Source organism: Panthera onca, chromosome B3, assembly GCF_046562875.1.
Source record: "Panthera onca isolate mPanOnc1 chromosome B3, mPanOnc1 haplotype 2, whole genome shotgun sequence".
Taxonomy (NCBI): domain Eukaryota; kingdom Metazoa; phylum Chordata; class Mammalia; order Carnivora; family Felidae; genus Panthera; species Panthera onca.
In genome coordinates, this window is record NC_138344.1 from 110480761 (window position 1) to 110505733 (window position 24973).

The 24973-nt window shown below is 38.7% G+C and overlaps 1 protein-coding gene across 2 annotated transcripts in view; it reads left to right on the plus strand.

Moving 5' to 3' along the window:
• The first annotated feature begins 16838 nt into the window (after positions 1-16838).
• Positions 16839-24973, plus strand: part of CHURC1 (churchill domain containing 1) — a 417546-nt gene continuing 409411 nt past the window's right edge. The window contains exons 1-3 of one of the 2 annotated variants that reach the window (XM_060620063.3): positions 16839-17012; positions 22026-22161; positions 23704-23774. In XM_060620063.3, coding sequence (XP_060476046.1) covers positions 16974-17012; positions 22026-22161; positions 23704-23774 — 246 coding nt within the window. In that variant the 5' untranslated portion in view covers positions 16839-16973. The remainder of the gene's footprint in view (positions 17013-22025; positions 22162-23703; positions 23775-24973) is intronic. The other variant, XM_060620062.3, reaches the window with a different exon arrangement.

Genomic DNA, 24973 nt, shown 5'->3' on the forward strand with positions numbered 1-24973 from the left:
ACCTGAGGGAGCCTTCTGCTGCCAACTGAAATTACTGGTTCTGTAGTCTTTGCTTGCCACCAATCGTGTTATGCCTTATATGCTAAAGCTAAATGCCTTAATTCTCCATTTGGGGGTCAATGGCTATATGGGTTAACTATTCAGGAGCTAGGCACCTGGGACAGGAGCTGTGCTCACACGGAAGAGCATTTCTAAAGTTCTCTCCCACAGCAGCTCAGGAAGTCAACTGGTCTGCCTGCTGGACGTGTTTAAGGACCACAGTGGGAACTGTAAGTGGAATCACTTTAAGTCAAGGACAGCCTATACATAATTAGGGTTAGTATTATTTATGAGTTTATTTATCACCTATTTTATTTATCATATTCTGCTTCCTGAAAGGATTTGGAGGAGGTTCTTGAATTTTATTTACCAGAGCAGCTTCATGCATTAGTTTTCTCTTTCCAACTAGGTTGTATAATGCCTGGTACTTAACAGCATGTCTTCAGTTTCTGTTCTATTGTTCATGGTGCCTGGTATAATGTTGAACAATGACAGACGGGCATGCACAAAAATAATACCGAAGGCTTTGGCAATGAGCAGAAGTACATAGTTACTACTGGTTAGTTTAATTAGTAAAGCCATGTTACAGATTCTAGCTCTTCTGGATCCCACAAAGGACATGGTGATCATAGGGTGACCATATGTCACAGTTTACCTCAGGCTATCCTGGTTTACACCTGTCATCCTGGCAGAATCATTAATTCCCTTGTGCTCTCAAAAGTGTGCACATTACACAACAATCCTATTGATGAGGCACCACTAAGGGGCCTCCTAATAAATTCCAATATACAAAAAGTAATTTGGCTTTAGCAGTAAATGAAAGCTTTGTGGCAAAAGACGACCACAAAGTACAAAGTTAAGGTTACATTATTAACTACTTGCTATTTCCTAAGACAGTTTATATAAGTTTAAGTCAACTCTGCCCTCTACTGTCTTATGACAGTATTATGACATGTTTCAGCTTCATTGATTGAAACTGACTGTATTGGTCCTGTTGATTATTTTAAACTGGTCCTCAAACTTGAACTTCTATATTAGCTTTTAAAAATCTCTACTGCCTATGTTGTACCCCTGATCAACTAAGTCAGAATCTCTGAGGATGATACCCAAGTGACATTTTTTTTTAATGTCCCCAGTCGCTACCAATGTATAGCAAAGGTTGAAAACCATTGCTTAGAATGTCAGATCAAATAGTCTGTTGTGGTTCACTTGTTTTTTTATTCCATAGCCTGGATTATACTATACTCTAATCATATCTGGAGAAGCCTTGGAAATTAGAATTGAAAAGGAAGAGTGCATCAGGACAAATCTACATCACTACTGAGAAAATGGCATTAAAAAAAAAAACCCACTCTAAGGGATGGTCTCTTCCTTGGGTATAAAAATATATTTTTAATTATAGTGATGACATGGACAGTACTTACTCAGAAATGAGTCTGTTAGGCCATCAGTTTTGATGCCACGGCTCAACCCTAATTCTCTGTTGATGGAATTATGTGCTGAAGAAGCTCTAAGATAGCCAAGAAAGTTGGACCAGAAGATAGGGGCAAATGAGGTAGAGCCCATTGCATTAAAAGACTGCTTCCTTTTTTGTGAATGTTCAGAGACTTGTTAATGGAGTTTATCATATGGAAAAGCACTGATGTGAAAGCCCAGGAAATCTGCTGGAATAGAAGCTGCACTAATTAGAACATTAACTAAATTAAGTCACTGGGGGTGGGGGGGAGCAAATCCCAAAGGGAATAACAGAAAAAGGAAAAAAGATACAGAAAAATCAATAATCAGCAAGAGACAGAATTTGCAGAAAATTAACTAAGTAGCAGGTTTTAATAATAAGCTAAAAGTTTACTTCCCATTCCCCTTTTCTAAAGTTTACCAGGAAAAGATAATGGATCTCATGTCTGAAACTGGTCTTATTAAAAGAGATTTTATTCTTCTTAAGACAAATTTGGGATGCCTGGGTGGCTCAGTTGGTTGAGTGTCCAACTCTTGATTTTGGCTCAGGTCATGATCCTAGAGTCATGGGATCAAGCCCCATGTTGGGCTCCACGATTATCATGGAGCCTACTTAAGATTCTCTCTCTTTCTCTCCACCTCTGCCCCTTTCCCTAGCTCCCACATGCGCATGCTTTTTCTCTCTCTCTCAAAACAAAATAAAAGAAAACAAAACCTTTTAACCAAAACTGTGGGATCAGCCAGAGTGCTGGCATGAGAAACAAGGGATCATTTGGGAATTTTGATAGTGAACATGAGGGTAAAAATCCCCTGTGAAAACAGTGGAGGCCTTCTAATACTAAAAGGAGGGGAGAGGAAGATGCATGTGACAGATGGTGATGTCCTTATACACCACATCTGGGATTGCATCATTCAGTTCTTCAACCCGGCCAAAGGCAATACTCTTAGCTTAAGTAGGGACAAAGTAGAGGTTTGGAAGCAGCATCAGGAATTATTCTAAGTGATTCTATCTGTGCTGGTTTTGTTGTCCATGGAACATCTACTGGTACTTTAAAAAATTCTTTTGAAAGAAATGAATGGAGACAAAGTAAAAATGTTTCCATTTCATAATTCCATATGTATTATCCATATGTATATATGAATTGTTAATAATTCCAAATTTATTATTTCATAAGGCTAGTTCTTACTCTTTCCTGGACAGCAGACCCCTGTGAGTATCTGATAAAGCCTATAGGCCCTCTCCCCAGAAAAAAACTGATATTTTAATACATAATTTTTCATATAGTTCCATCCTACTTTGGTTTTTTTTTTTGTTTTTTTTGTTTTTAATTTTTTTAACGTTTATTTATTTTTGAGACAGAGAGAGACAGAGCATGAACGGGGGAGGGGCAGAGAGAGAGGGAGACACAGAATCGGAAGCAGGCTCCAGGCTCTGAGCCATCAGCCCAGAGCCCGACGTGGGGCTCGAACTCACGGACCGCGAGACCGTGACCTGAGCTGAAGTTGGACGCCTAACCGACTGAGCCACCCAGGCGCCCCAGTTCCATCCTACTTTGAAAACACTAGACATACAGATGGCCAACAGTACATGAAAAGGGACTCAACGTCAGTAATCATCAGGGAAATGCAAATCAAAACCACAAAGACGTATTACTTCACACCTGTTTGAATGGCTACTATCAAAAAGACAAGAAATAACAAGTGTTGGCGAGGATGTGGGGAAAAAGGAATCCTTGTGCATTGTTGGTGGGAACATAAATTGGTGCAATCACTTTGGAATATAGTATGGAGTTTCCTCAAAAAAAATAAAAATAGAAATACCATATGATCCAGTAATTCCATGTCTGGCTGTCTATCTAAAGAAAATGAAAGGAAGAATTCAAAAAGATATGCACTCCTATGTTCATTACAGCATTACTTACAATACCCAATATATGGAAACAACCTAAATGAATACATAAAGAAAATGTAGTGTGTATATATATATATATATATATATATATATATATATATATATGTGTGTGTGTGTGTGTGTGTGTATATACAATAGAATATTATCCAGTCATTAGAAAAATGACAGCATAGGTGGACCTTCAGGGTATTATGCTAAGTGAAATAAGTCAGAGAAAAATACAATATGATCTCACTTATATGTAGAACCTAAAAACAAACAAATAAAGAAACAAAAACAAGCTCATAGATACAGAGAACAGATTGGTGGTTGCCAGAGGCGGGAAGGTGGGGGTGAAATGGGCCAAGGGAACTAAAAGATACAAATTTCTAGTTATAAAATAAATAAGTCATGGAAATGTAATGCACAGCATGGTGACTGTAGCTAATAATACTGTATTGCATATTTGAAAGTTGCTAAAAGAGTAAATTTTAAATATTCTCATCACAAGAAAAAGAAATTATGTAACTATGTGTGGTGATGGATGTTAACTAGATTTATGGGGTGATCATTTCACAATATATACAAATATCGAATCATGTTGTATACCTGAAACTAATATAAGGCTATATGTCAATTATACCAATTAAAAAAAAAACTTTGACTTATAAAATAACCCTCTGCAAATGGATTAGCTAATGCTAATTATTATATTAGCATTAGCTAATTATTATATACATTATTATAAACATTAAGCATTAGCTAATTATTATATACATTATTATAAACATTTAATAATATATAATTATAAACATTTATTAAGAGCTTATGTACAAAAATCTTTAAGCATTACATACATGTTAGGTTAAACAACAAGAAGTTCCTGTCTTCTAGCTACTTATAATCCAACATATAATGTCATTATAGCCGTGTAAAGGACATGAAGTTGCTACACTGAAAAATAAAAACATTCGCATCTTCATAGGAAGGGGTAAGGACATGTTGAGAGGTGGTAGGCAAAAGCAGAGTTTCTTAAGAGTCCATGACTTCTTTTCAATATAGTCAGGGAATTTTTAAAAATGTATTGAATGCCCTCAATACAAGGTATACTACTATGCCCCAAAGGGGATTAAAGATGAGGACTAAGGGGCACCTGGGTGGCTCAGTGGATTGAGGGTTTGACTTTAGCTCAGGTTGTGATCTCACAGCTCATGAGTCTAAGCCACACATCGAGCTTATCGCTCTCTGCTGTCAGAGCAGAGCCCTCTTCAGACCTTCTGTCCCCTCTCTCTGCCCCTCCCCTGCTCACGCTCTCTCTCAAAAATAAACATTAAAAAAAATAATAAATGAGGACCATAAAGTCTTTGTTTTCAAACTGTTTTCACTCCAATAGGGTAGAGATAGCACACAAAGGACTCTAATATAGTGGATTTGGCAAATGCCATGTAAAAATTACAAACAAAATATTTGGGGGAAGGGTTCAGACAGCAAGATCATATTTAACAGCATGTGAAAATGACTCCCATACCTTCTTCTACCTTCCTTTATATGTGAATCCCTTGTTGTTTTCACAGGGAAATTTCATGTGGCCACTCCAGATAGAAGGACCAAGTGATGGTCTCTTTTTCATGCCCGTAAATCAGTTTGAATACAAGGGAATTGTGAGAATTAAGACAGAAAGCGTAAGCCAAAGCTATATTGTGGCCGGCTTTCAAAAGCCAAAGTGAGGAGCCTGTACCTAATTCAGTTCACAATGGGAATTTGTCGAAGGCTTTTAAGTAAGGCAAGATAGGATCAGAACTGTGCTTTGGGAAAATTAATCTGGTGGCAGTGTGTCGGATAGCTGGAGTGGAGAGAGACGGGAGACAGGCTATTACTGTAGTCAGAATAAGAAGTAATTGGGGCCTGAACTAGAATGGTGGTCAAGGAAGTGGAAAGCAGGATGGATGTCAGGCTGGAATATCTGTAGGCCACCAAAGGTTTTTTTTTTAACTGGGGGGTTAATAGGGAGATTAGAGAACCCTAAAAAAAAAAAGTCAGTATTTTAGAGATGTCCTCTCCTAATCAAAATGTCTGTCCCAGCTATAAATGCATATAGTTTCTGCCTGAAACAAAAGGGTCCCCAGCTATGTGGAAGAGATTAGGTGTATTTTTTTTTCAACGTTTTTTATTTATTTTTGGGACAGAGAGAGACAGAGCATGAACGGGGGAGGGGCAGAGAGAGAGGGAGACACAGAATCGGAAACAGGCTCCAGGCTCCGAGCCATCAGCCCAGAGCCTGACGCGGGGCTCGAACTCACGGACCGCGAGATCGTGACCTGGCTGAAGTCGGACGCTTAACCGACTGCGCCACCCAGGCGCCCCGAGATTAGGTGTATTTTAATCACCTGTTGATGACTAACTGTTGAATCCTTTATCAGTTATTTTCCTGTCTATATTTTCTTCCTCCTTTGTTCTAGTAAGCCTCTTGCTTGGAATTCAGAAAAAGAAAGGTACTATGAGCAATTTGAAAAATCAAGATTTATTTTAAGCAAATAAAGTGCCATCTATCTACAGTCTAACACAGAATATAAATTCTTTATTATATCCTTTAAAAAAAATTCTTCCTTAATGCTGGATATTCCTTGACTTTCATCATATTTTTCCCTTCCCTTTACTGACAAATTTCTTATAAGATCAATCTTCATTCATTATATCTCTTGAATCACAATCTTTCATCCCTTAACTCCTATAATATAGAGCCCACGTCTACAACTACATAAAATCGTACCTTCCAAAGAACCCATGTCACCATCAAAAGCTATGAATTTTTTCAGTTTTAGTCCTCCTTGACTGCTTTCCAAGATTTGGCTCCGCAGATCAACTTCTCAAGCTTGAAACTTTCTTTTCCTTTGATTCTCTTGATTATACACTGTCTGCCCTATCTCCCTTCACCTCTGGAATCTCTCTTTTGCTATCTTTGCAAATTGTATTCCTTCCTACTTTACAAAATGCAATTGCAACCTAAGCCATATTTGTGGGTTATCTGCTATTTATGATCTTATGGTATTTATGATCATTTAGTACTGCACAGAATTCCTAAATCTACATCTCTAGCCATTACCACCTGTCTCAGCTCCAATTTAATATTTCCTTTTGTATATTTCCAAATGATGTCTCAAATCCATCATGTCTGGAGGAGAGTTCATCTATCCCCCCCCAAAGCTAACTTCTCTCAACTCCTCCACATTTATCAAAAATACCATCATTTTCTTTGGTACTCAGTTTCTAAATCTCAAGTCATTCTTAATTGTTCCCTCTCCTCACATAGTTAGCCAGTTACCCACTATCAGTCCTGGCTTTGCAAACTCTCTCTAGTCTGTCTCTTCATATCCTTTACTACTGCCACTACTGTAGACTCTTATCACCTCTCTCTTGGGTATTTTCAACACTTTTAGAACTAGTTCTTCTCCCTTCCTCTTTCTTCTCCTTTCCATACATTGAATACTTTAGTTGGGAATATTAATTTTCCAAAACCATTTTGTTGTAAGTATCATTGTCTGCTCAAAACTCTTCAGTTACCTTCAAATCCACTATGGGATAAAGTTTAAACATCTTATTCTGGTATTTGATAGCCTCCAATATCCGTTCCATGCTTGCTTCGATTCTCACATAAATCCTCTCCACAAATTCTCTTCTCCGGCTAAAGTGTTCTTCCCATTGCTCCCCAAATATGACACACTTAGAGCCAACAGTTACACAGTCCAGAGGGCACCATTCACAGAGAACATGACATGGACAGGGTGCCCTGGAGTTGTGCTATGGCTGTCTTTTTTCCCGCATCCATTTTGGTCTTTTTGTTCTTGATATTCTCCTGTAGAATGCCTCCGTCCTACCTCTTCCTTCAAGACCCAGCTCAAGTTCTACCAGCTCCATGAACTCCCTACCACCTATCCTAGCCATTGATAAAAACTCTCTCCCCTTAATTCCTAGACCACAGGTCTGTATATAAGTTGAACATATAATTTATCATCCAAACTATGATGTTTGAGAGTTACAGGGGGCATAAGTACATTGGAACAAGGTATAAACTGGTACTATCTAGGACAAACTGGAGTGTATAATCACTACCTATATATTACTCGTTTGACATCCAGTATGTGTTATGTGGTAGCTTTCGTTTGTTAAATGTATTTAAATGTACATGCTTTATCTTCTCAACACAGTAATTCCTCTGAGAACAAATCATGCCTTCTCCCTCTTTGTTCACCAGGTGCCTGGCCAGTGTCCTGCACATAATAGACACTAAAAATTATTTATTCATCATGATGATATTTTTACTGTTATGTAGAAATGAAACGTAGGTTAGGAGTAAACTTCCAAGAGCAGTAAACTCACCCAATTGTCATTGTGGCAGGAAGACAACATTTTCTATGTCCCTAGAAAGAGATATTGTTATCCCACAATCTCCTCAAGTTTTTGGTGAGGGCTGGGTCACAGTCTCTGGCACATGGCTCTGCCTCGTTACTTATTAATGTCCTCGCTCTCTATCTTGACAGCATAGCGTTGCTCTGCTACGACACCGCACAGAAGAAAGCTGACAACCCAACCAGAGGGTTTATGTAACTCACATCAAAATAAAATTACATCTTCAAAAATGCTGCTGTGACTAAGTAACCTGAAACCAAATATTTGGAAGTTTTGATTTGCTTGACTTATTTTGCTTAATTAACATCTGGCCCCAGCTTAGCATTATCCCTGCTAAACTACCAGTAACCAAAGGAGAAGGAAGAAAGCCTAAAAACAGAAAAAGACAGCAAACAGTCATGATAACTTAGGCTCCAAAAATAAACTAGAACACAAACCAAAAAATGAAAGACATGTGGGAAAGAAAGAATTAGGACAGAATCATCTCTTGGGAGTAAATACTTAACAGAGAGCCATGCTACCAAAGAGCACCAAGTCAAAATCAAATGGGGGGATGAGTGGATGTGGGAAAGCTCCTGGTAGGAAAACTGGTTTGTTCAAACTGCTAATGGGGTAGGCCTTCCTAAAACTCCTTCTACCAAGCTGGTGACTAGAGTTAAGCAGCAGTCATCTATTTTTACACGGAATGATATAAGGAAATTTGCCTTTGAACTACTTGTCGAAAATTTGGCTCTCAGACAGAGTTCATCTATAAACCTTTGGCCTGATGTTTTTGCTTAAGCAAGTCTCTCAGCAGTCTGTGAGCCCCTCATGACATCAGCCGTCTTAATAAACACAAAACCCTATCTAGAGATTTTCTAAATATTCTCCCAAGTTTGATAAAGAACTCCTTAGAAAAAATGACTTCCAAACATTCCCAGAGATGCCTTTCTTCCTTCTGCTTGAGATCTTTTTATACCTATGCCTCTCTGGGATAATTTTTTTAATGTTTATTTATTTTTTGAGAAAGAGAGAGAGAGAGAGCATAAGCAGGGGAGGGGCAGAGAGAGAGAGGGAGACACAGAATCAGAAGCAGGCTCCAGGCTCCTAGCTGTCAGTACAGAGCCTGATGCGGGGCTTGAACTCAAAAACCGTGAGATCATGACCTGAGCCAAAGTCGGGTGCTTAACTGACTGAGCCACCCAAATGCCCCTGGGATAGTTGAATATATGACCTCTTAGAGTTCCCAAACCTTTCATTTGGTTCTTTATATCTTAACTAAAGTCACCATCTGCTTTGGAAATGTAAGCCAGGAATTGGCAACTAATGGTAGATGTGCCCACTGAAGTATATTTTTTATCCCCTTTGTCCGATCATTCTGCTTCCTTTTCCCTTTATCTCTCATTCCCTTCTTTCTGCTTGTGATTTTATTTTGTTCTCTCTCCCAACTCCATCTTTTGTCATATATATTTAGGCTCCTTGGTGGCAGGCAGGGCCAAATGTTGTTGATTTAAGCACTGATCTTAGATGCATAGGTGTATATTAGATAACTTCTTGAGAGTTCTTCTACTTTCATTAACATAGCTAACATTTATGGCATATTTAACAGATATCAGATCCTATGCTAAGTGGATTATGCCCTTTAATTCTCACAGCAACTCAGTGAGGTAGATGTATTCCCACTTTGCAAATGAAGGAAAAGGCATAGAGAAGCTAAATAACTTGCCCAATATGTCACAGCTAATAAGTGACAAAGATGGGATGTGAATCCATATCTATAGGTCTCCACACAACCACTGTGGTGGAAAATGTGATGCTGATATATAGTAGGAAGAAGACTGAGCAATTTTTTAGCTCATTACATGGTAACTGCTACCAGGGCTGGGTATGATTATGAAGTCAGCCTCCTGGACATAAGGGTTAAAACTTTATCCTTCTCATGAAAAGACTGGACATTACTTAGCTCTATGCTACCTACTCTACCCACCAGCCTTCCAAACTTGTTTCCGTGTGTCTTTGTACTTTTGCCCACATTTTATCCCTGTTTAGGGAATACCCTTCCAAATATTCTCTAATGTCCATCAATTCTTAAAGTCTGCTGAAATGTCAACTCTTTTGGAAAATCTTTGCTGAGATCTCTCCAACATCCTTTCTCCAACCTTTTGTAGGCTGGAGGCCTGCCCTTTCTCTGGGTCCCAATAGCATCCCTAAACATAATTATTATATTATGTTGTGATCACTGGTTTTTCTTTCCCCTGTATTGTAAGCAACTCGAAGGCAGGCATGGATGGGTACTCAAAACATTGTATGGATTGAATCAAATGGAATTCCTGAGCTATATTTACATTTGGGGCACTATTTTAAATTCTGTAATGAAAGGCATCTCAAGTGTTAACTGAGTTGGAGCAGACTAAAAAACCAAACTGGTAGAAGAGTCATCTATCCCACTTGAATCCAAATTAACAAATCATTATAGATTCAATCAATCTATGAAAGAAAAAGACAAAGCAGTGTATAGAACCAATTGAAGTTAGGAAGTTGTTGCTAAACTTCCAGGAATAAGGTGATAAACTGAACTCTTAGGTTTACAGATCATTTCCTGGAGAGCAGTAAGGTGTTAAATTGAATGACATTAGGGTACTTGTTCTTGCTGAGTCATCCACGCCTCAGGTAGAATCTTCCTTTTGGTGGGCACAGCATGAAGACATGACTAAGCAATAAATTATTCATGCATAAAGAAGAAGATACTTGGCTTAAAACAATTTTTTAAACCAAAACTCTTCTCCTAAAAAACTTTTTTTTTTGTTTTGTTTTCCTTCTCAAATATTAAAACCCTTGAAAGCAACGACCTGGGGTGAATAGTTCATGGAAATGGTGTATGGAATTAGGGGTAGGGTGGAGGGATGAGTGAAACTGCATGTTCAGCTTTTGGAATCAATCACAATCATTACTAGCAGCCACTATGTGTCGAACATAATGTTAGAAGCTGGGAAACAAGCATCATGTTAAAGGAGTTTGCATTCAAATAGTGACTACTTTCCACAATAGGGGAATGAATACAGTGTTATTACAGGAGGTTCAAGTAGGAAATTAATATTTGGTGTTCATGGAAGCAGGGATATTGGAACCATGTCTGAGAGACTGAATATGATCTCAACAGGCAGAGAATGGGCCATTCTGGGCAGATGGAACAGCACACAAAAAGCTAGAAAGAAAACTTGGAAGAACTTGGTGAGATTAGGGCCATGAGTAGTTTGGTGAGGCTGCAAATAGATAATGTGTGATTACAAGGAAAAGTAGCAGAAGGAGAGATGGGAGCAGCAAGACACAAGATGAGACAAGTATACTGGAGCCATATTTTAAAAGGCTTTGAATGCTGTAGTAAGGAGCTTGGTTTTTTTCCTGAAGGCAATATGGAAACATGGAGTTTTTTTTTTCTTTTTAAAGTTTATTTATTTATTTTGAGAGACACAGAGACAGTTTGAGTCGAGGAGTGGGAGAGAGAGAGAGAGAGAGAGAGAGAGAGAGAGAGAATCCCAAGCAGGCTCCTCACTGCCAGTGCAGAACCTGATGAGGGGCTCAAACCCATGAAACTGCAAGATCAGGACCTACCTGAGCTGAAACCGAGAGTCAGAGGCCTAACCGACTGAGCCACCCCAGTGCCCCCATCATGGAGCTATTAAAGCAGTGACATAGAGGTGCCTGGGTGACTCAGCCAGTGAAGCATCTGACTTTGGCTCAAGTCATGATCTTGCCCTTTGTGGATTTGAGCCCCACATCGGGCTCTGTGCTGGCAGCTCAGAGCCTGGAGCCTGCTTCCAATTCTGTGTGTCCCTCTCTGTCTGCCCCTCCCCTGCTCACATTCTGTCTGTCTCTCTCTCTCAAAAATAAAAAAAAAATTTAAAAAATAATAAATAAAGCAGTGACATAAGGCGATGCATTATAACTGTTGCATTCTTGGCACTGTCTTCTGTAGTTGTTTTATAATATGCTTCAGTTTTCTTAAACTTTGGTGTGGACTTTCTCCTTAGTTCTCAAAGAAGATGTTGTCAAGAGAAAGAAGTACAAGGAACCAGAAGAAGGACTGGGAACCTGTAATTCGGTAGGAGCCCAAAGTAGGGCTTCCTGCCTCTTTGTGCCTTTGGGGAACTTCCAAGTCTACTTCCTAGAAGCACCTGGCTTCTCTCTCTCCCTCATGGTTTCCCTCCCTAACACAACTCTTCCCCAACAGTGTTGTCCCTACCACAGCATGCTCACTCAGTCTTTTCAAATGCACAAAGCCACCTTATACAAATTAAGGAACACAGTCTCCTATTATCCAATTCAGCTAGACACAGCTTCCCACCTGAGGCAGGCTGTTAGCCATTGTTACCAATCCCCTTTTCCTAATTTATTACCCTCCCTTCTACCACCTCATGCTTATAGCCAGAATTATTTTTCTTAGCATCCTTGAGTTATATGCATATACCCCTATATCTAAAACATTTGTGTATTATTTTTTAAACCAACCCTGAGAGGTAGGTGTATTTATTATTGTCATTATTTTACAGAGGAGAAAGTTGAAGCACAGCTAGTAAGTGACTTGCTTATGGTCCTCCTCCTGTTATTACGATACAATTAGGGGGAGCGCCTGGGTGGCTTATTCGGTTAAGCATCTGACTTCACGTCATGATCTCACAGTTTGTGAGTTCGAGCCCCGTGCCAGGCTCTGCGCTGGCAGCTCAGAGCCTGGAGCCTGCTTCTCATTCTGTGTCTCCCTCTCCGGCTCTCTGCCCCTCCCCCGCTCAAGAGACTCTTGTCTCTTTCTCTCTCAATAATAAACATTAAAATTTTTTTTAAAAATTAAAAATTTTAACTTTAAATCACCATACTATTTCCTAAATACTCCTTGCAGCTTCTATGTACCCTTTCTCCATTCTAAGTCAAAAGTACTCTTCAAAACCACCCAAGCTTCTTGATTCCTATGGATTTTGTGCCTGAATTTCCTTGAAGTAAACCCTCCCTCTGCTGGCCATTCTCCAGGACAAAACAGGAGCTTTTTGACTCCATTTCCTCACTCCACTGGCTTCTCTGAAAATTCCAACCTCCTTCACCTCTCAGAGTTGATATAGGTGACAGAGAACAAAATTCTGCTCTGAGTTTTACTATATTATCCTTAGGGCACACATTAGAAATGGAATAAAATAAAATAAAAGCATATCTAAAACACAGTTATATTTTGATTATTAGATCTATCCCAATCCATGTAAGATTTGAAGGATGATATTTCCCCAAAGAAAATCATAGATTTTGACATATGTTAGGAAAACTGTATGTGGAAATAGTCATCTGTATATGAAAAGAGAGTGGGGAGTGCTGGAGGAAACAAAGTCAAGGGCAACAGTAGCAATTCCCTTGTCTTAAAGTATAATGTGTTTGGAAACTGGAGTTTATAATCGGAATAATCATGAGAACTCCAAATAAAAGAAAGTCCAAAGAAAGACCGGCTCTGAGCTTTTAGGAGCTTTGTTATACCTGACCCCAGCCAGAACAGACTCACCTGGGTTCACAGTGGTAAGCCAGAATTGCTGCTAATTCGTTTACCCCAGGCAGGTGACCCCAGGTAAAGACAAACCACCCCTATTTCACACTTCCCTTGAGATAATGGAATCACATATACCTTCACCAAGCAGATGAACTTCTCTTTAGAGATGAGCTTCTCTCCATCTGTGAAATTGGGCTGGCAGCGGTACCATAAGGGCTCCGGGGTGCTTCTTATTCCTTTAAACAAAGGATGAAAATGATAGGTATGCTCAGCACTGCATCCTTCTGGCCTCTTGGCTTCAGGCATCATAAAAGGCAAAAGAAAAAAAGGTACTAGAAAGAGGGTGTTAAAGAAGATTCAAATTGCACTCTTAAGGGAAAACTTTAATCTTGCCCCAGGGAGGTAGTTTAAGCATTTGTAACTGAACGATTTTAACATCTAGAGTTTCTTAAATGGATTCTTTTTACCAAGAAATAACCTCATGCATAAACTGTAACACATGGGCATACTTAATATATGTTATTGACATCATATGTTTACTAATGGTTCCTATGGGTACTGTCCCAGAGAAAATTCTATTAGATGGTAATCTTTAAACAATTCCTGCAAACTTTGTTTTAAATAATTACCTATAAGAGAAAAGAAAATAGACTTTTTTGGTAATTTTTTTTTTTTTTTTTGCTTATTTTACTTATTTTACACCACTGCTTGGTCATTCTTTTCCAGTGCTAATATCCTTCTTTGTAGCCTCTATTTTCCTTTCTTCTACCTGTCAACCTTGGAAAACTTAGTATTCCTTTAAGGAATAATCATGCTTTAATTTCTGGTGCTGCAGACTTCTTCCCATCTCATTTGCTGCCTTTCTGCCCTGGATACAGTTAGATTTGAATAGAGGACTTCATTGGGTGGATAGCCATCAGCTCTTCAAAGTTTACACCTAAGAAGATGACCTTTTTATTCACTTGCTCATTTTAATAACAAGATGCCATCTCACTCTGGGAAGTTAAAAAAAAAAAAAAACACTGGTAAATATGTAGATTGTTTTCCATGCCAAAGAACTAACTGTTTGAAATCTTTGACTAAAGTGTAATTTTTTATTTATTTGATTTTTAAAATCATTATTGTTCTCTATTAGTGATGAGGCAGAAAGCTATACATCTCCCCCTTGTGGTTTCTGTTAGTGTATGCCTTTCCTTGTCCAATCTCTTCCAGTTCCAATCATTCCCAATAAAATACTGTTAAAATGATCTTCCAAAACCACGACTCTGATATCACTCTCCTGCTCAAATGCCCAGTGGCTCACTATCACCTGCAAGATAAAATCCAAACTTCTTGGCATGGTCCACTTGAAATTCCTATACTAAAATTCTCTGCTTTTTGAAATCCTATACATTCTTCAGGGCCCAAATTCCTCATTCCCAATCCCTACCTAGAAGAAGTCTCTCCATTTTGTGCTCTTAAATCACAATCTGCCAGTAATTGTAGGTATTTATGCTCATCTTATCTCTCCCACTCTATCGTGAGTCTCTGGAGAACAGGAAGGGACAATGTCTTTTTCATCTTCCTGTTGTCCACACAATTCCTTGAAGGCGAAGTCCTCAACAAATGTCTATAGAATTGAATAAAATACAGTGGTTAGTAAGATTAAAAGTCAGCATTAGGCTTTAAAAACAGAGGACACATTTAAAAATGTTTCAAGAGGGACACCTGGGTGACTCAGTTGGTTAAGCGTCTGGCTCTTGGTTTGCCTCAGGTCATGATCCCAGAGTCATGGGATCAGGGATCAAGACCCCCAAGGGGCTCTGTGCTGAGCATGGAGTCTGCTTAAGATTCTCTCTCTCTCTCTCTCTCTCTCTCTGTTCCTGTACCCTGCTGTCTCTAAAAAAATAAAAATAAGTAACAAAGTGTTCCATTAAAAAAAAGAATTCTCTCTTTCCCTCTCTTCCCCGCTTATACACTCTGTCTCTAAAAAAAACTTTTAAAAAGAGAGAGAATTGTATAGACCAGCCCTGTCAAGCAGAAATATAATTACAAGCTACCAGTGTTAATTAAAAATTTTCTGGTAGCCAGATTTAAAACACAGATGATATTAACTTTAATAATATGTTTTTATTTAGTGCAATTATTTTAACATGTAATCAATATAAAAATTACTGATGACATATTTTACATTTTTTTCATACTGTCTTCTAAGTCTAGTTTGTCGAATGTACTTACAATACATCTCAGATCAAATTTGCCACATGTATAAGTGCTTTATAGCCACATGTAGCTACTACCTACTGTATTAAAAAGAAGTTGAGTCCAGGGTAGGAACTAAGTCCGAGTCCTGGGCGACTACCAGCAGCTTTGTTACCACAGATAAGACCTTTAAGCACTTATTTCCTTGTTTCCTCATCTGAAAAGGGGAGACACATTTTTTTTTTTTACCATTCTTATAGGATTGTAAAGGCATAAAATTAGAAACTGAAATGATGACACTTTGAAAGGTTGAAAATGTCATACAGATGGAAGGCATTGCAATTATTCCAAGAATAGAGTGAACTTTGAAATGGTTATTAATCTCTTCTTTAAAAAACCTGGATCCCAAGAGCGCCTGGGTGACCCAGTCAGTTGAGCATCTGAGTCTTGATTTCATCTCAGGTGTTGATCTTAGGGTTGGTGGGTTGGAGCCCCACATCAGGCTCTGCTCTGGCTGCCAGGCCTGCTTCTCTCTGCGCCCCCCCCCCCCAAATAAATAAATAAACTTAAAAAAACAAAAAAGAACCTGGATCCCAGAGTCTCATATGCTCCCTGATTTCCTCACTGACTTGACTGCGATAGGCAGGGTTAAGGAAGGAGGCTGATGCTCCCATCAAATATCTCTATTGGTGTAGCTGGGTATGATGACAGGTTGTTCAGAAGCACAAAGACAGATTTTTGGATATTCGTATTCAAGTTAATTACATCACTATGAGAAGTAAGATGCTTTCAATACGGAGGAAAAGGAAAAGGCAGGGCACCAACCACAAGCATTTTGAGCTCCATAGGCTGGACCTCGCCATTTTCTATTTGCACAGCGTGTGCAAGCCTCTGAGGTGCTTCGGCGACGCGTTTCCCATCGCTAATGGGATAAATAATGGTCATTTATTATTAACATTTCAAATGTTTTTTTTTTTTTTTTTTTTTTTTTTTTAGCAGTTTTAGGAGATTCTCTGCAGAGCTCTAAGTGCCTCTTGGCCAACGCTTCGGTTATTGCTTATTCACCTGTCTCACTGGTATGGAAAGGTATTTAAATTACTATATTTTCAGCTTTCTGTATGGGGTAAGCCGAGGCAGCGAGAAACAATTCCCTTTGGTGTGTATCGTCACTCGCCTGTCAGCCTAGGCTTAGGAGGGAGCCTACATCAGAACTTTGTTTCTTCCGCGTTCCCTTCCGGGTTCCCGCCACAGGGTCCACGGACCCGCCCCCTTTCTCCGAAGGTTTCCGAAGTCCCACTCTTGGCCGGCCGTTGTTGCCTGGGAGACCAGGCCCTGCCCTCACAACAGGGGCTAAGGGGCGGAGACTTCGAGTAGATTCCCGAAAGCAAACACTCCAGGGTAGAGTGCTTGGGGCGCATGCGGCAACCGTGCCTTTGCTCTCGCGAGGCTTCGTCTTTCCGGAAGCACTAGAGGACGGCCCTTGCGAACGGCGTCGGGATGTGTGGGGGCTGTGTGGAGAAGGAGTATCCCAACCGGGTGAGCGAGTGGGCGCCGAGAACTTCTCGCCCCCTTGGCCCGTGGCCAGCCCCCGAGGCTCCTCATACCCCGGGCCGGCCTTCCCTGAGAGGCCGAGCGCGGGACGACCCTGCCGCCGTGCCCATTCCGGTGACCCGGTAGCTGTATTTAGGCACTTGACGGCGGGGACGGCCGGTGGCCGTCGGTTCTGCCCGCCGGTCCACGCCCTGGGGGCTGATCTCAGCCGTCGCCCCACTTCTCTTAAGTTCCAGGGTACAACAAAGGAAACCCCACACCACCAACAATCCAGTCGACGACAAAGGGACACCCTCCCGCCACCGCTGATGACATTGTCAAGCTTGATTTGGTGAAATTCACTTTTCTTACTGAAGTCTAGCGCTGGAAGGGACCTCTGAGGTCATCTGTCGTTAACACGGTTTTGCAGATGAAACTAATGCCCAGAGAGGGGAAATAAATTTCACATTCTGTTAACTTGAGAGTCAAGGCCAGAAATCAGATTTCCTGAGTATTTAAAAAAAATATCTGTTCCTCTCAATCTCCGGAGGTTGCCGAAGCTTGTTTACTCTCATTTATTCAAGGTATACTTATTGAACATTTATGTGTGTAGCTAGACCAGAAAGAGATACCAAAGATGAAATAAAAGGCAGCCTCATTGCCTCCTGAGAGCTTACGGTTCAGAGTATGTGATTTAACAACAAAAAATGAGTAGTACAGTTCATAAGTGATATTCAACTTTAGAGAAAGGGGCGAGCAATAGCGCTGTTCTCCCAAAAGAAAGGTAGACTTCATTTGGGACTTGGAGGCTAGTTGTGACTAGGGTAGAAAAGAAGGCAAGGAGGAGCCAGAGGCTTGGAGACTATAAGAACAAGGATTCTTGTGATGGTTGGGTGGTAGAAGATCTATAGCTGCTTCTGCCTCTTAATATTTTGAGTAATACTTACGCTTTGGGGAAGGAGGTGTAACATGAACAGTCATGGTACGGCCTCCTGGGGAAAAGGTTTAGTATTATCAAAGATTTGCATACTGAAAGACCCAGCAATTCTCATTCTAGGGAAATAAATGCATGTATATATGTTCTTGGAAACTTGGGTAAGAATGTTCGTAAGAGCATCACTTGTAGGAGTAGACTGGAAAAGTGGGATATAGCCATAGAATGGAACACCATGAATGAATAATGGAATGAATTAGAGCAGTGGTTCTCAACTAGGTGTGACTTTTGCCTCCCAGGGGACATTTGGCACTATCTGTAGACAGTTTTAGTTGTCACAACTGGGGGTACTACTGACTACTAACTAGAGGCATTGTGCTGTTTCATACGCTTTTCTGTATTGCATTCTATTTCATACTTTTTTTAAAGTTTAAAAATAAATTTTTGTGAATCCAGTAATGAACACTGCACTTTTCAGGGACCATGTGAAGGAGGTGTTTGTAGTGAAGAGTATTAAAGAGATTAGGTTGGGTTCTTAAGAATTTAGCCAATCAAAAGATTTTAAAATTGTATGAAGAAATTTAGGTTTTACACTTTAGGCATTGAGCACCCATCAAAAAAAGTGAATAGGAAAATAATTCTGAAATCTGTTATTTAGGGAAATGAGCCTGTGGCTGTATGTTGAGGTTATGGGATGGGGGGAATGTAAAAGGAAGAGCCCTACAGAGTTTTTGGGGAGTCATGAAAACAGTAGGGTAGGCATGAGATAATGAAAGCCTCATTTCGAAGAAAGAATTAATAGGACTCAGCCAATTTAATGGAGGGAAGACCTACAGGTGATCTTAGGTTTTCAATCTAGGCAATTGGGAAATTGGAAGTATCATTACAGAAATTGGTGGCATGTGTGAGAGAGAACCAAAATTGGGGGGCACATGGTCAGATTGTTTTTATCATGTTTCATCCAAGATTGAGAATGTAACACCCGAGGAGTCAAGTGAAAATATAAGATTGCAGTATAGGTGCAAGATTCAAACAGATGAGTTAGCCAACTAAAAGTGTCAAAATAGAAATGATCTGTTTTCTTAGAAAAAGACTGGAGAATCAAGTAGAATCAAAGACTGGGCTTCAAGGAATAAATTAATTTAGAAAATGAAAATAAAGTATAAGAAAAAGAGTAGAGAAAAGGAATGAGGCGATTGGAAAACCAGGAAGGTGCCTTTCATAAGCACTTTTTTCTGACTTTATTCTGTTCTAAAATAATTAAAGGGCTGTCATGAGGAAGAATTAAACTTTTTGGAATTTCAGAAGGCAGATTTAGAAATAGTGGGTGGATGTTATTGGGTTTAGGCTTTGAATCAGAATAAAGAACTTTAACAGATTTTCAAAATGGAACGGGCAACCCTGAGAGGAATTGAACTCTCTTCTGTTGTTCAGGAGAAGCTAACTTGACCATTTGAAATCTCAAAGGTCCTTCCAACTCTGGGGGTTATCGAAGTCATGAGGTATTTCTGAGGGGAGTAAGAACAGAAGTCACTTTGAACTTAGCAAAGGGACAATAAGGTAGTGGTAGCAAGAATAGTCTACCCGTGGCAGAGAAAAATAATGGATTAGCATGTTGAGAAGCTCTAAGTTGGACGCTTAACTGACGGAGCCACCCAGGCACCCCTAAATATTTAATTATTTATTTGGGTTTCATAAATGTTTCTGGAGACTTGTAGATATTTTTCACAGATGAAAAATACTAGACTTAGAAGACAAATACAAATAGTGAAAGAAAAGCTTTGATAAATTAGACTTCATAAAAATCAACTGTTCTTCAAAAGACATTATTTAAAAAACAGCACATCGGTAACAAAATATTTGTAATACCGATCTGAGAAGATTTGTATCTAAGATATATAAAGAACTCTTATGGGGCACTGGGTGGCTCAATTGAGCATCTGCCTCTTGATTTCAGCTCAAGTCATGATATCGAGCCCTGTGTTGGGCTCTGCACTCACAGCACAGAGCCTGCTTGGGATTCTCTCTCTTCCTCTCTCTCTCTGCCCCATCCCCACTTGTGTTCTCTCTACAATAAATAAGTAAACTTAAAAAAAAAAAAAAAAACTTTTATAACTCAATAATTCTTGTAACTAAATAATAAGATAAACAAAAATGGACAAGACTTGAATAGACACTCCACAAAAGAAGACACATGTGTAGGCACCCTGAGAAGATGTTTAACGTTGTTAGTCATGAGGGAAATGCCAAATAAAAACTATGAGATACCTCTACATGATTAGGATGGCTAAAATAAGAAAAGACACAGTATCTAGGGTTGGTGAGGATATGGAGCAACTGGAACTCACACAATTCTGGTGGGAATGGAAAATGGGAAACTTTGGAAAACTAACCAGCAGTTCTAAAGTTTGTATGGACCATATTTTTACCATATGACTCAGCAATTCCACTCCTAGATGTTTACTCAAGAGAAGGGCATATGTCTACATAAGACTTAATGAATCTTTGTAGCTGCTTTATTCATAATAGCCCCAAACTGAAAAGGACCTGAAAGTCTATTGACAGATGAATCCATGTAATAGATTTGGCAGTAAAAAGCAATAAATTACCAATGCATACAACAACATAAATGATTAACATGGACTTTATGTTGAACAAAAGAAACTAGATGCAGAAGAGTATACTGCATGATTCTATTTATATAAAATTTTATAACAACCAAAACTAATAACTAGAGATAGAAATTGGATCAAGGGGTACCTGAGAAGGGGTTGGAGATAGACTGCAAAGCATAAAAGAACTTCCTGGGAAGATAAAACTTTTTATATCTTGATTGAGGTAGTGGTTACGTTGAAATATATGCCTATATATATTGGTATATAAGTCGTTCACGTATACCCTTACAATGTGTGGATTTTATTGTATATAAATTATACTTCAGTGAAGTTTATTTTTTAAAAAAGCAAAGCACCTGTTTTTAATAGCTGGAAATTTATACTTTAATCTCAAGGCCTTTTTTTCCACCTTTAGTAATTAAGTTGCTGTGTCTATGATTTAGTATCTCCCGACTACATAGATTGATTTCCTCACTTCTCCACCCCCCTTGCCCCAACAGAGTAAATCTCTTTCTTAGTACATAGCCTCAAGGAGCCGCTCAAAAGGGAGAGGTTAACTGTGGTGCTGGGAATCCAGGAAGGCTTCACTTGTGGCATCGCTTAAAGTTGGTCTTCCTGAGAGTTCATAAGCTCCTCAAAGGTGGAAAGATATGACTCACCCTCTAATCCTTCCCTGTGCTTTGCACAGTATTGGGCACATAGCTGCATTGGAGAAATATTGATTTGACTGGTTTTTTAGTCACATCAACTGTTAAAAATACCCTATTGGTCAGAATGAGGTTGAATTAGATTATTTATAAAATGACTTTCTGAACAATTACTGGTAAGCCTCTAGAAAAGAACTCCCTTGAGCCAGGAGCATAAGTTGTTAACAGTTTCTTAGTGATGAAGCAAAACCCTTTCTCTCTTGAATGCCATGGTGTCAGGCTGATGAGTTGAGAGCTTATCTTCACTGCCTGAATCACACATACCCTTAAGGATTGACCTCTATAGAGCTGAGGGTTTATTCTTGTTTGCTTATTTTGTGTTATTTTTAAGGCATCAGAAAATGTTATTTCAACAATCAACTGAGCAACACATTGTATAAGATCATTTTTTATTATTCAATTTTAATTCTAGTGTTAGGATCTGCCCCATTTAAATATTGTTGGCTATTGGATTTTTCTAATTTTTCTTTTTCATATTTTATATTAAAGCTTCGGTGTGTGTCTAAAAATCCATATGCATTTAGTCCTCGGATACAGTTGCTGTCCTCAGAGACTTAACAGCTTTAACACTGCTTCAGTTTTATTTGCCATAAATAGCCCTTCTAGAGGAAAGCTAGTAATTTCAAAAATTACTTGGTACAGATTTCAAGCAAGTAAATTCTAGCCATGTTTTTTTTGCCTTTAGAAATTTTTAGTCTATTAATTATTTTCACCAAGGGTTTTGAAATAGAAGAAAATTAAATTCCTATTTTTAATATTTTAGGGTAACATCTGCCTGGAGAATGGATCTTTCTTGCTGAACTTTACAGGCTGTGCAGTGTGCAATAAGCGGGATTTTATGCTGATCACAAACAAATCTTTGAAGGAGGAGGATGGAGAAGAAATAGTTACCTATGATCGTAAGTAGATTCTTTATTTTCATGCAAGTCTGATAGGAGATACCAGCTTTTAAAAGCTGGTACGTTGTGCCTGTTGATATATTTTATTTTATGAGGCCTATTTCAATATTGTATTGTAACATAGAGATGCTAGTTAGTCTTTTAAGAGGAAAATACAGATGATGATAGCATCATCAGATACTCTGCCTGAGTGATTTTTGCAGATAAATGAAGCCTATGACTCAGGTACCATTTTTTGTTTGTTTGTTTGTTTGTTTTTAAAGCCTTTATGCCTTCTGAAACAAGATATAGAGACTTTTTTTAACCTTAGGGTCATTCCGTGTGTTTTCTTTTTCTTTTTCTTTTTCTTTTTTACTGTAGTCTAATACAGTGATGTCCTCCAACAGCCACTAAAGTGTTTAGGGCTGTTTGCTGCTATACTAAATAACCCTGGGATGTAATGGGGTTTTTTGTCTTGTTTCTTTCTCGTGGGGTTTTGTTTTTTTTTTTTTTTTGTCTCCCATCTCATTGTCAGTTGGTTATTTCTTTTGCTGTGCTACCTTCATATGCCGCTCCTCATCCTCAGTACTGGGAAACCAAATCAATCAACTGTGTATAATGAACGTGAATCAATTCTGAGGTTGGCACTAAGAATTTCTATGAGTAAATTAAGTGCATATACATTTTAGGGCCATTTAACTTAGTAAGGAAGCCCATATACATTTTAGGGTATAGTGACAAGAATTTAAACTGTTCACATCCCCGTTTTGCTTCTCTCTTGGTGCTTTGGTATGTTCTGAATATGAGGAATAAATGTACAAATAATGATATTTTGAAAACAGGTTATGAAAGACACTAAGCCTTTAGAATTGAATCAGACTATCAAAAGTGTTCTAAAGTATAAAAAACTTTTTCTTTCTTTTAGACATAACCCTTTAAACTCTATTTTGTACCAGGTAGTAGGACATAGTATGTAAGAGCAAGGGCCCTGGAGCCAGAATGCATGGGTTTGAATTCTATTGCCAATACTTCCTAGCTTGGCAGTCTTGCTAATAATTACTTAACCATGGTGTGTCTTTGTTTCCTAATCCTTAAAAAGGTGATAACAAGTATCTACTTCTTTGGGTTTTGAGAAGATTAAATAAACAGATAAAAAGTATTTAAAACAGTTTCTGGCACACAGTAAGCAGTCAAAAAATCATAGTTATTATTATTATCATGTTTCTAGTAGAGTCTTTTGTTGCCATTAAATTCACTTTATAATGTCTAGCATTGACTTTTTTATTTATGATTGGTTTTAGTAGCAGTTTCTGTAGGTTCTGAGAATGGGAATTAATATATGCTTGTTAAATCTCTGAGTTGAGGCCCTTCATTATGTAGTATTGCTATGTGACAAATTTTGGATTTCTTATCAAGGTAGATATTATAATGGGTTTCCAGCTGCTCTGTTAAATATATCACTTAAGATTCTTTTAAAGTAATACCATGCAGAGAATAGAAATTTTACTGTCTTAAGACATCTTCCAAGACTTAATTTATTTAAGTCTCTCTCTGTTTTGGCAGATCTGTGTAAGAATTGTCATCACGTAGTAGCCAGGCATGAGTACACATTCAGTATCATGGATGAATTTCAGGTAAATATATAAATGTAGTGTGTTATTGTGGGGGAGGGGGATAATGAAAGTACTTTTATAAATCTAGATAGTTTTAATAAATGAAATATTAGCAGGTATTAAAGGAGACCATCCCTGTCTTCTACTTGTGTATGTTAAGAGAGACCCTTTAGATGTGAGTATATCTGTTCAAACCTGTCTTCGCAAGAGTCAAATCAAAATGCATGCCTTACAAATGATATCTCAGGCCTGTCGTTTATGTTTATAAAGAACAGCACATTGTGGCTTCTTTTGAGGTTACTATTGTGTCTGTTTTTTTTCTGTCCAGTTATGTAATTGCACAATTGTTGGCTTTATGAGTGTTAGCCTGCCCATTGCCACCATACTTGCTGAGCATGGAAATTCTGATAAGGAGGTTATCTTTGTCTTCCCCAATAGGCATGTAGAGTTGAGCAACTCTGTAGTCTCAATTGTGGTAAGACATTTTAATATTATTCATCGTAAAATGATAGGATGGATGTATCAAGGTTGGAGGAAAGAACCTGGACCACTGTAAGGGTAGAGAATAATAAAGATGAAGCCTTGTACAGTTGTGAGAGCACACGAAGGATTGTCCAGAAGGCTTCTGAATGCCTGAGCTGCTAAAGATTCACAGATCTGAGGGTCAGGAAGAAAAGCTAGACAGTGGGGAAAAACCAAGGGTAAACTGGAAATCATGAAGACACACGAACCTGTGTCTGTCCCTTACTGCCTCCATTTTCAAGCCTTCAGGTTGAGTTACTTATTTAAAGTGAACTACATATTCATCTATCAGACATAAATATCAGGTTAGACCTTTTAACAAGCAAGGGAATTTTAAGTGCTTCAAATTTGGGTAGTATTTTAATTAGAAAAAAATAATAATCTTCCGTAATAGAATCTTACAGTATAACCACTCTCATTCATTCTTTTTTTTTTTTTTTTTTAATTCACTTACTCACCTGTCAGAATCTGGTCTCATATGTTTGCTTAATCTGTACAACATCTTGACCATGTCTCCTCAGCATCCAAAAATTATGCCTCAAAAAATATTTATATGGTATATGTAACTTAGGGCAAAATCAAGATCTCAATGAATGCATAGTGGCCAAATAGAGGAAGGAGCATATCTTGGGTTTAAAGGAGAAGCTCTGTCCTTTCATGAGAAGAAAAGAGGGCTCCTGGAGTCCCTGTGAGCTTTT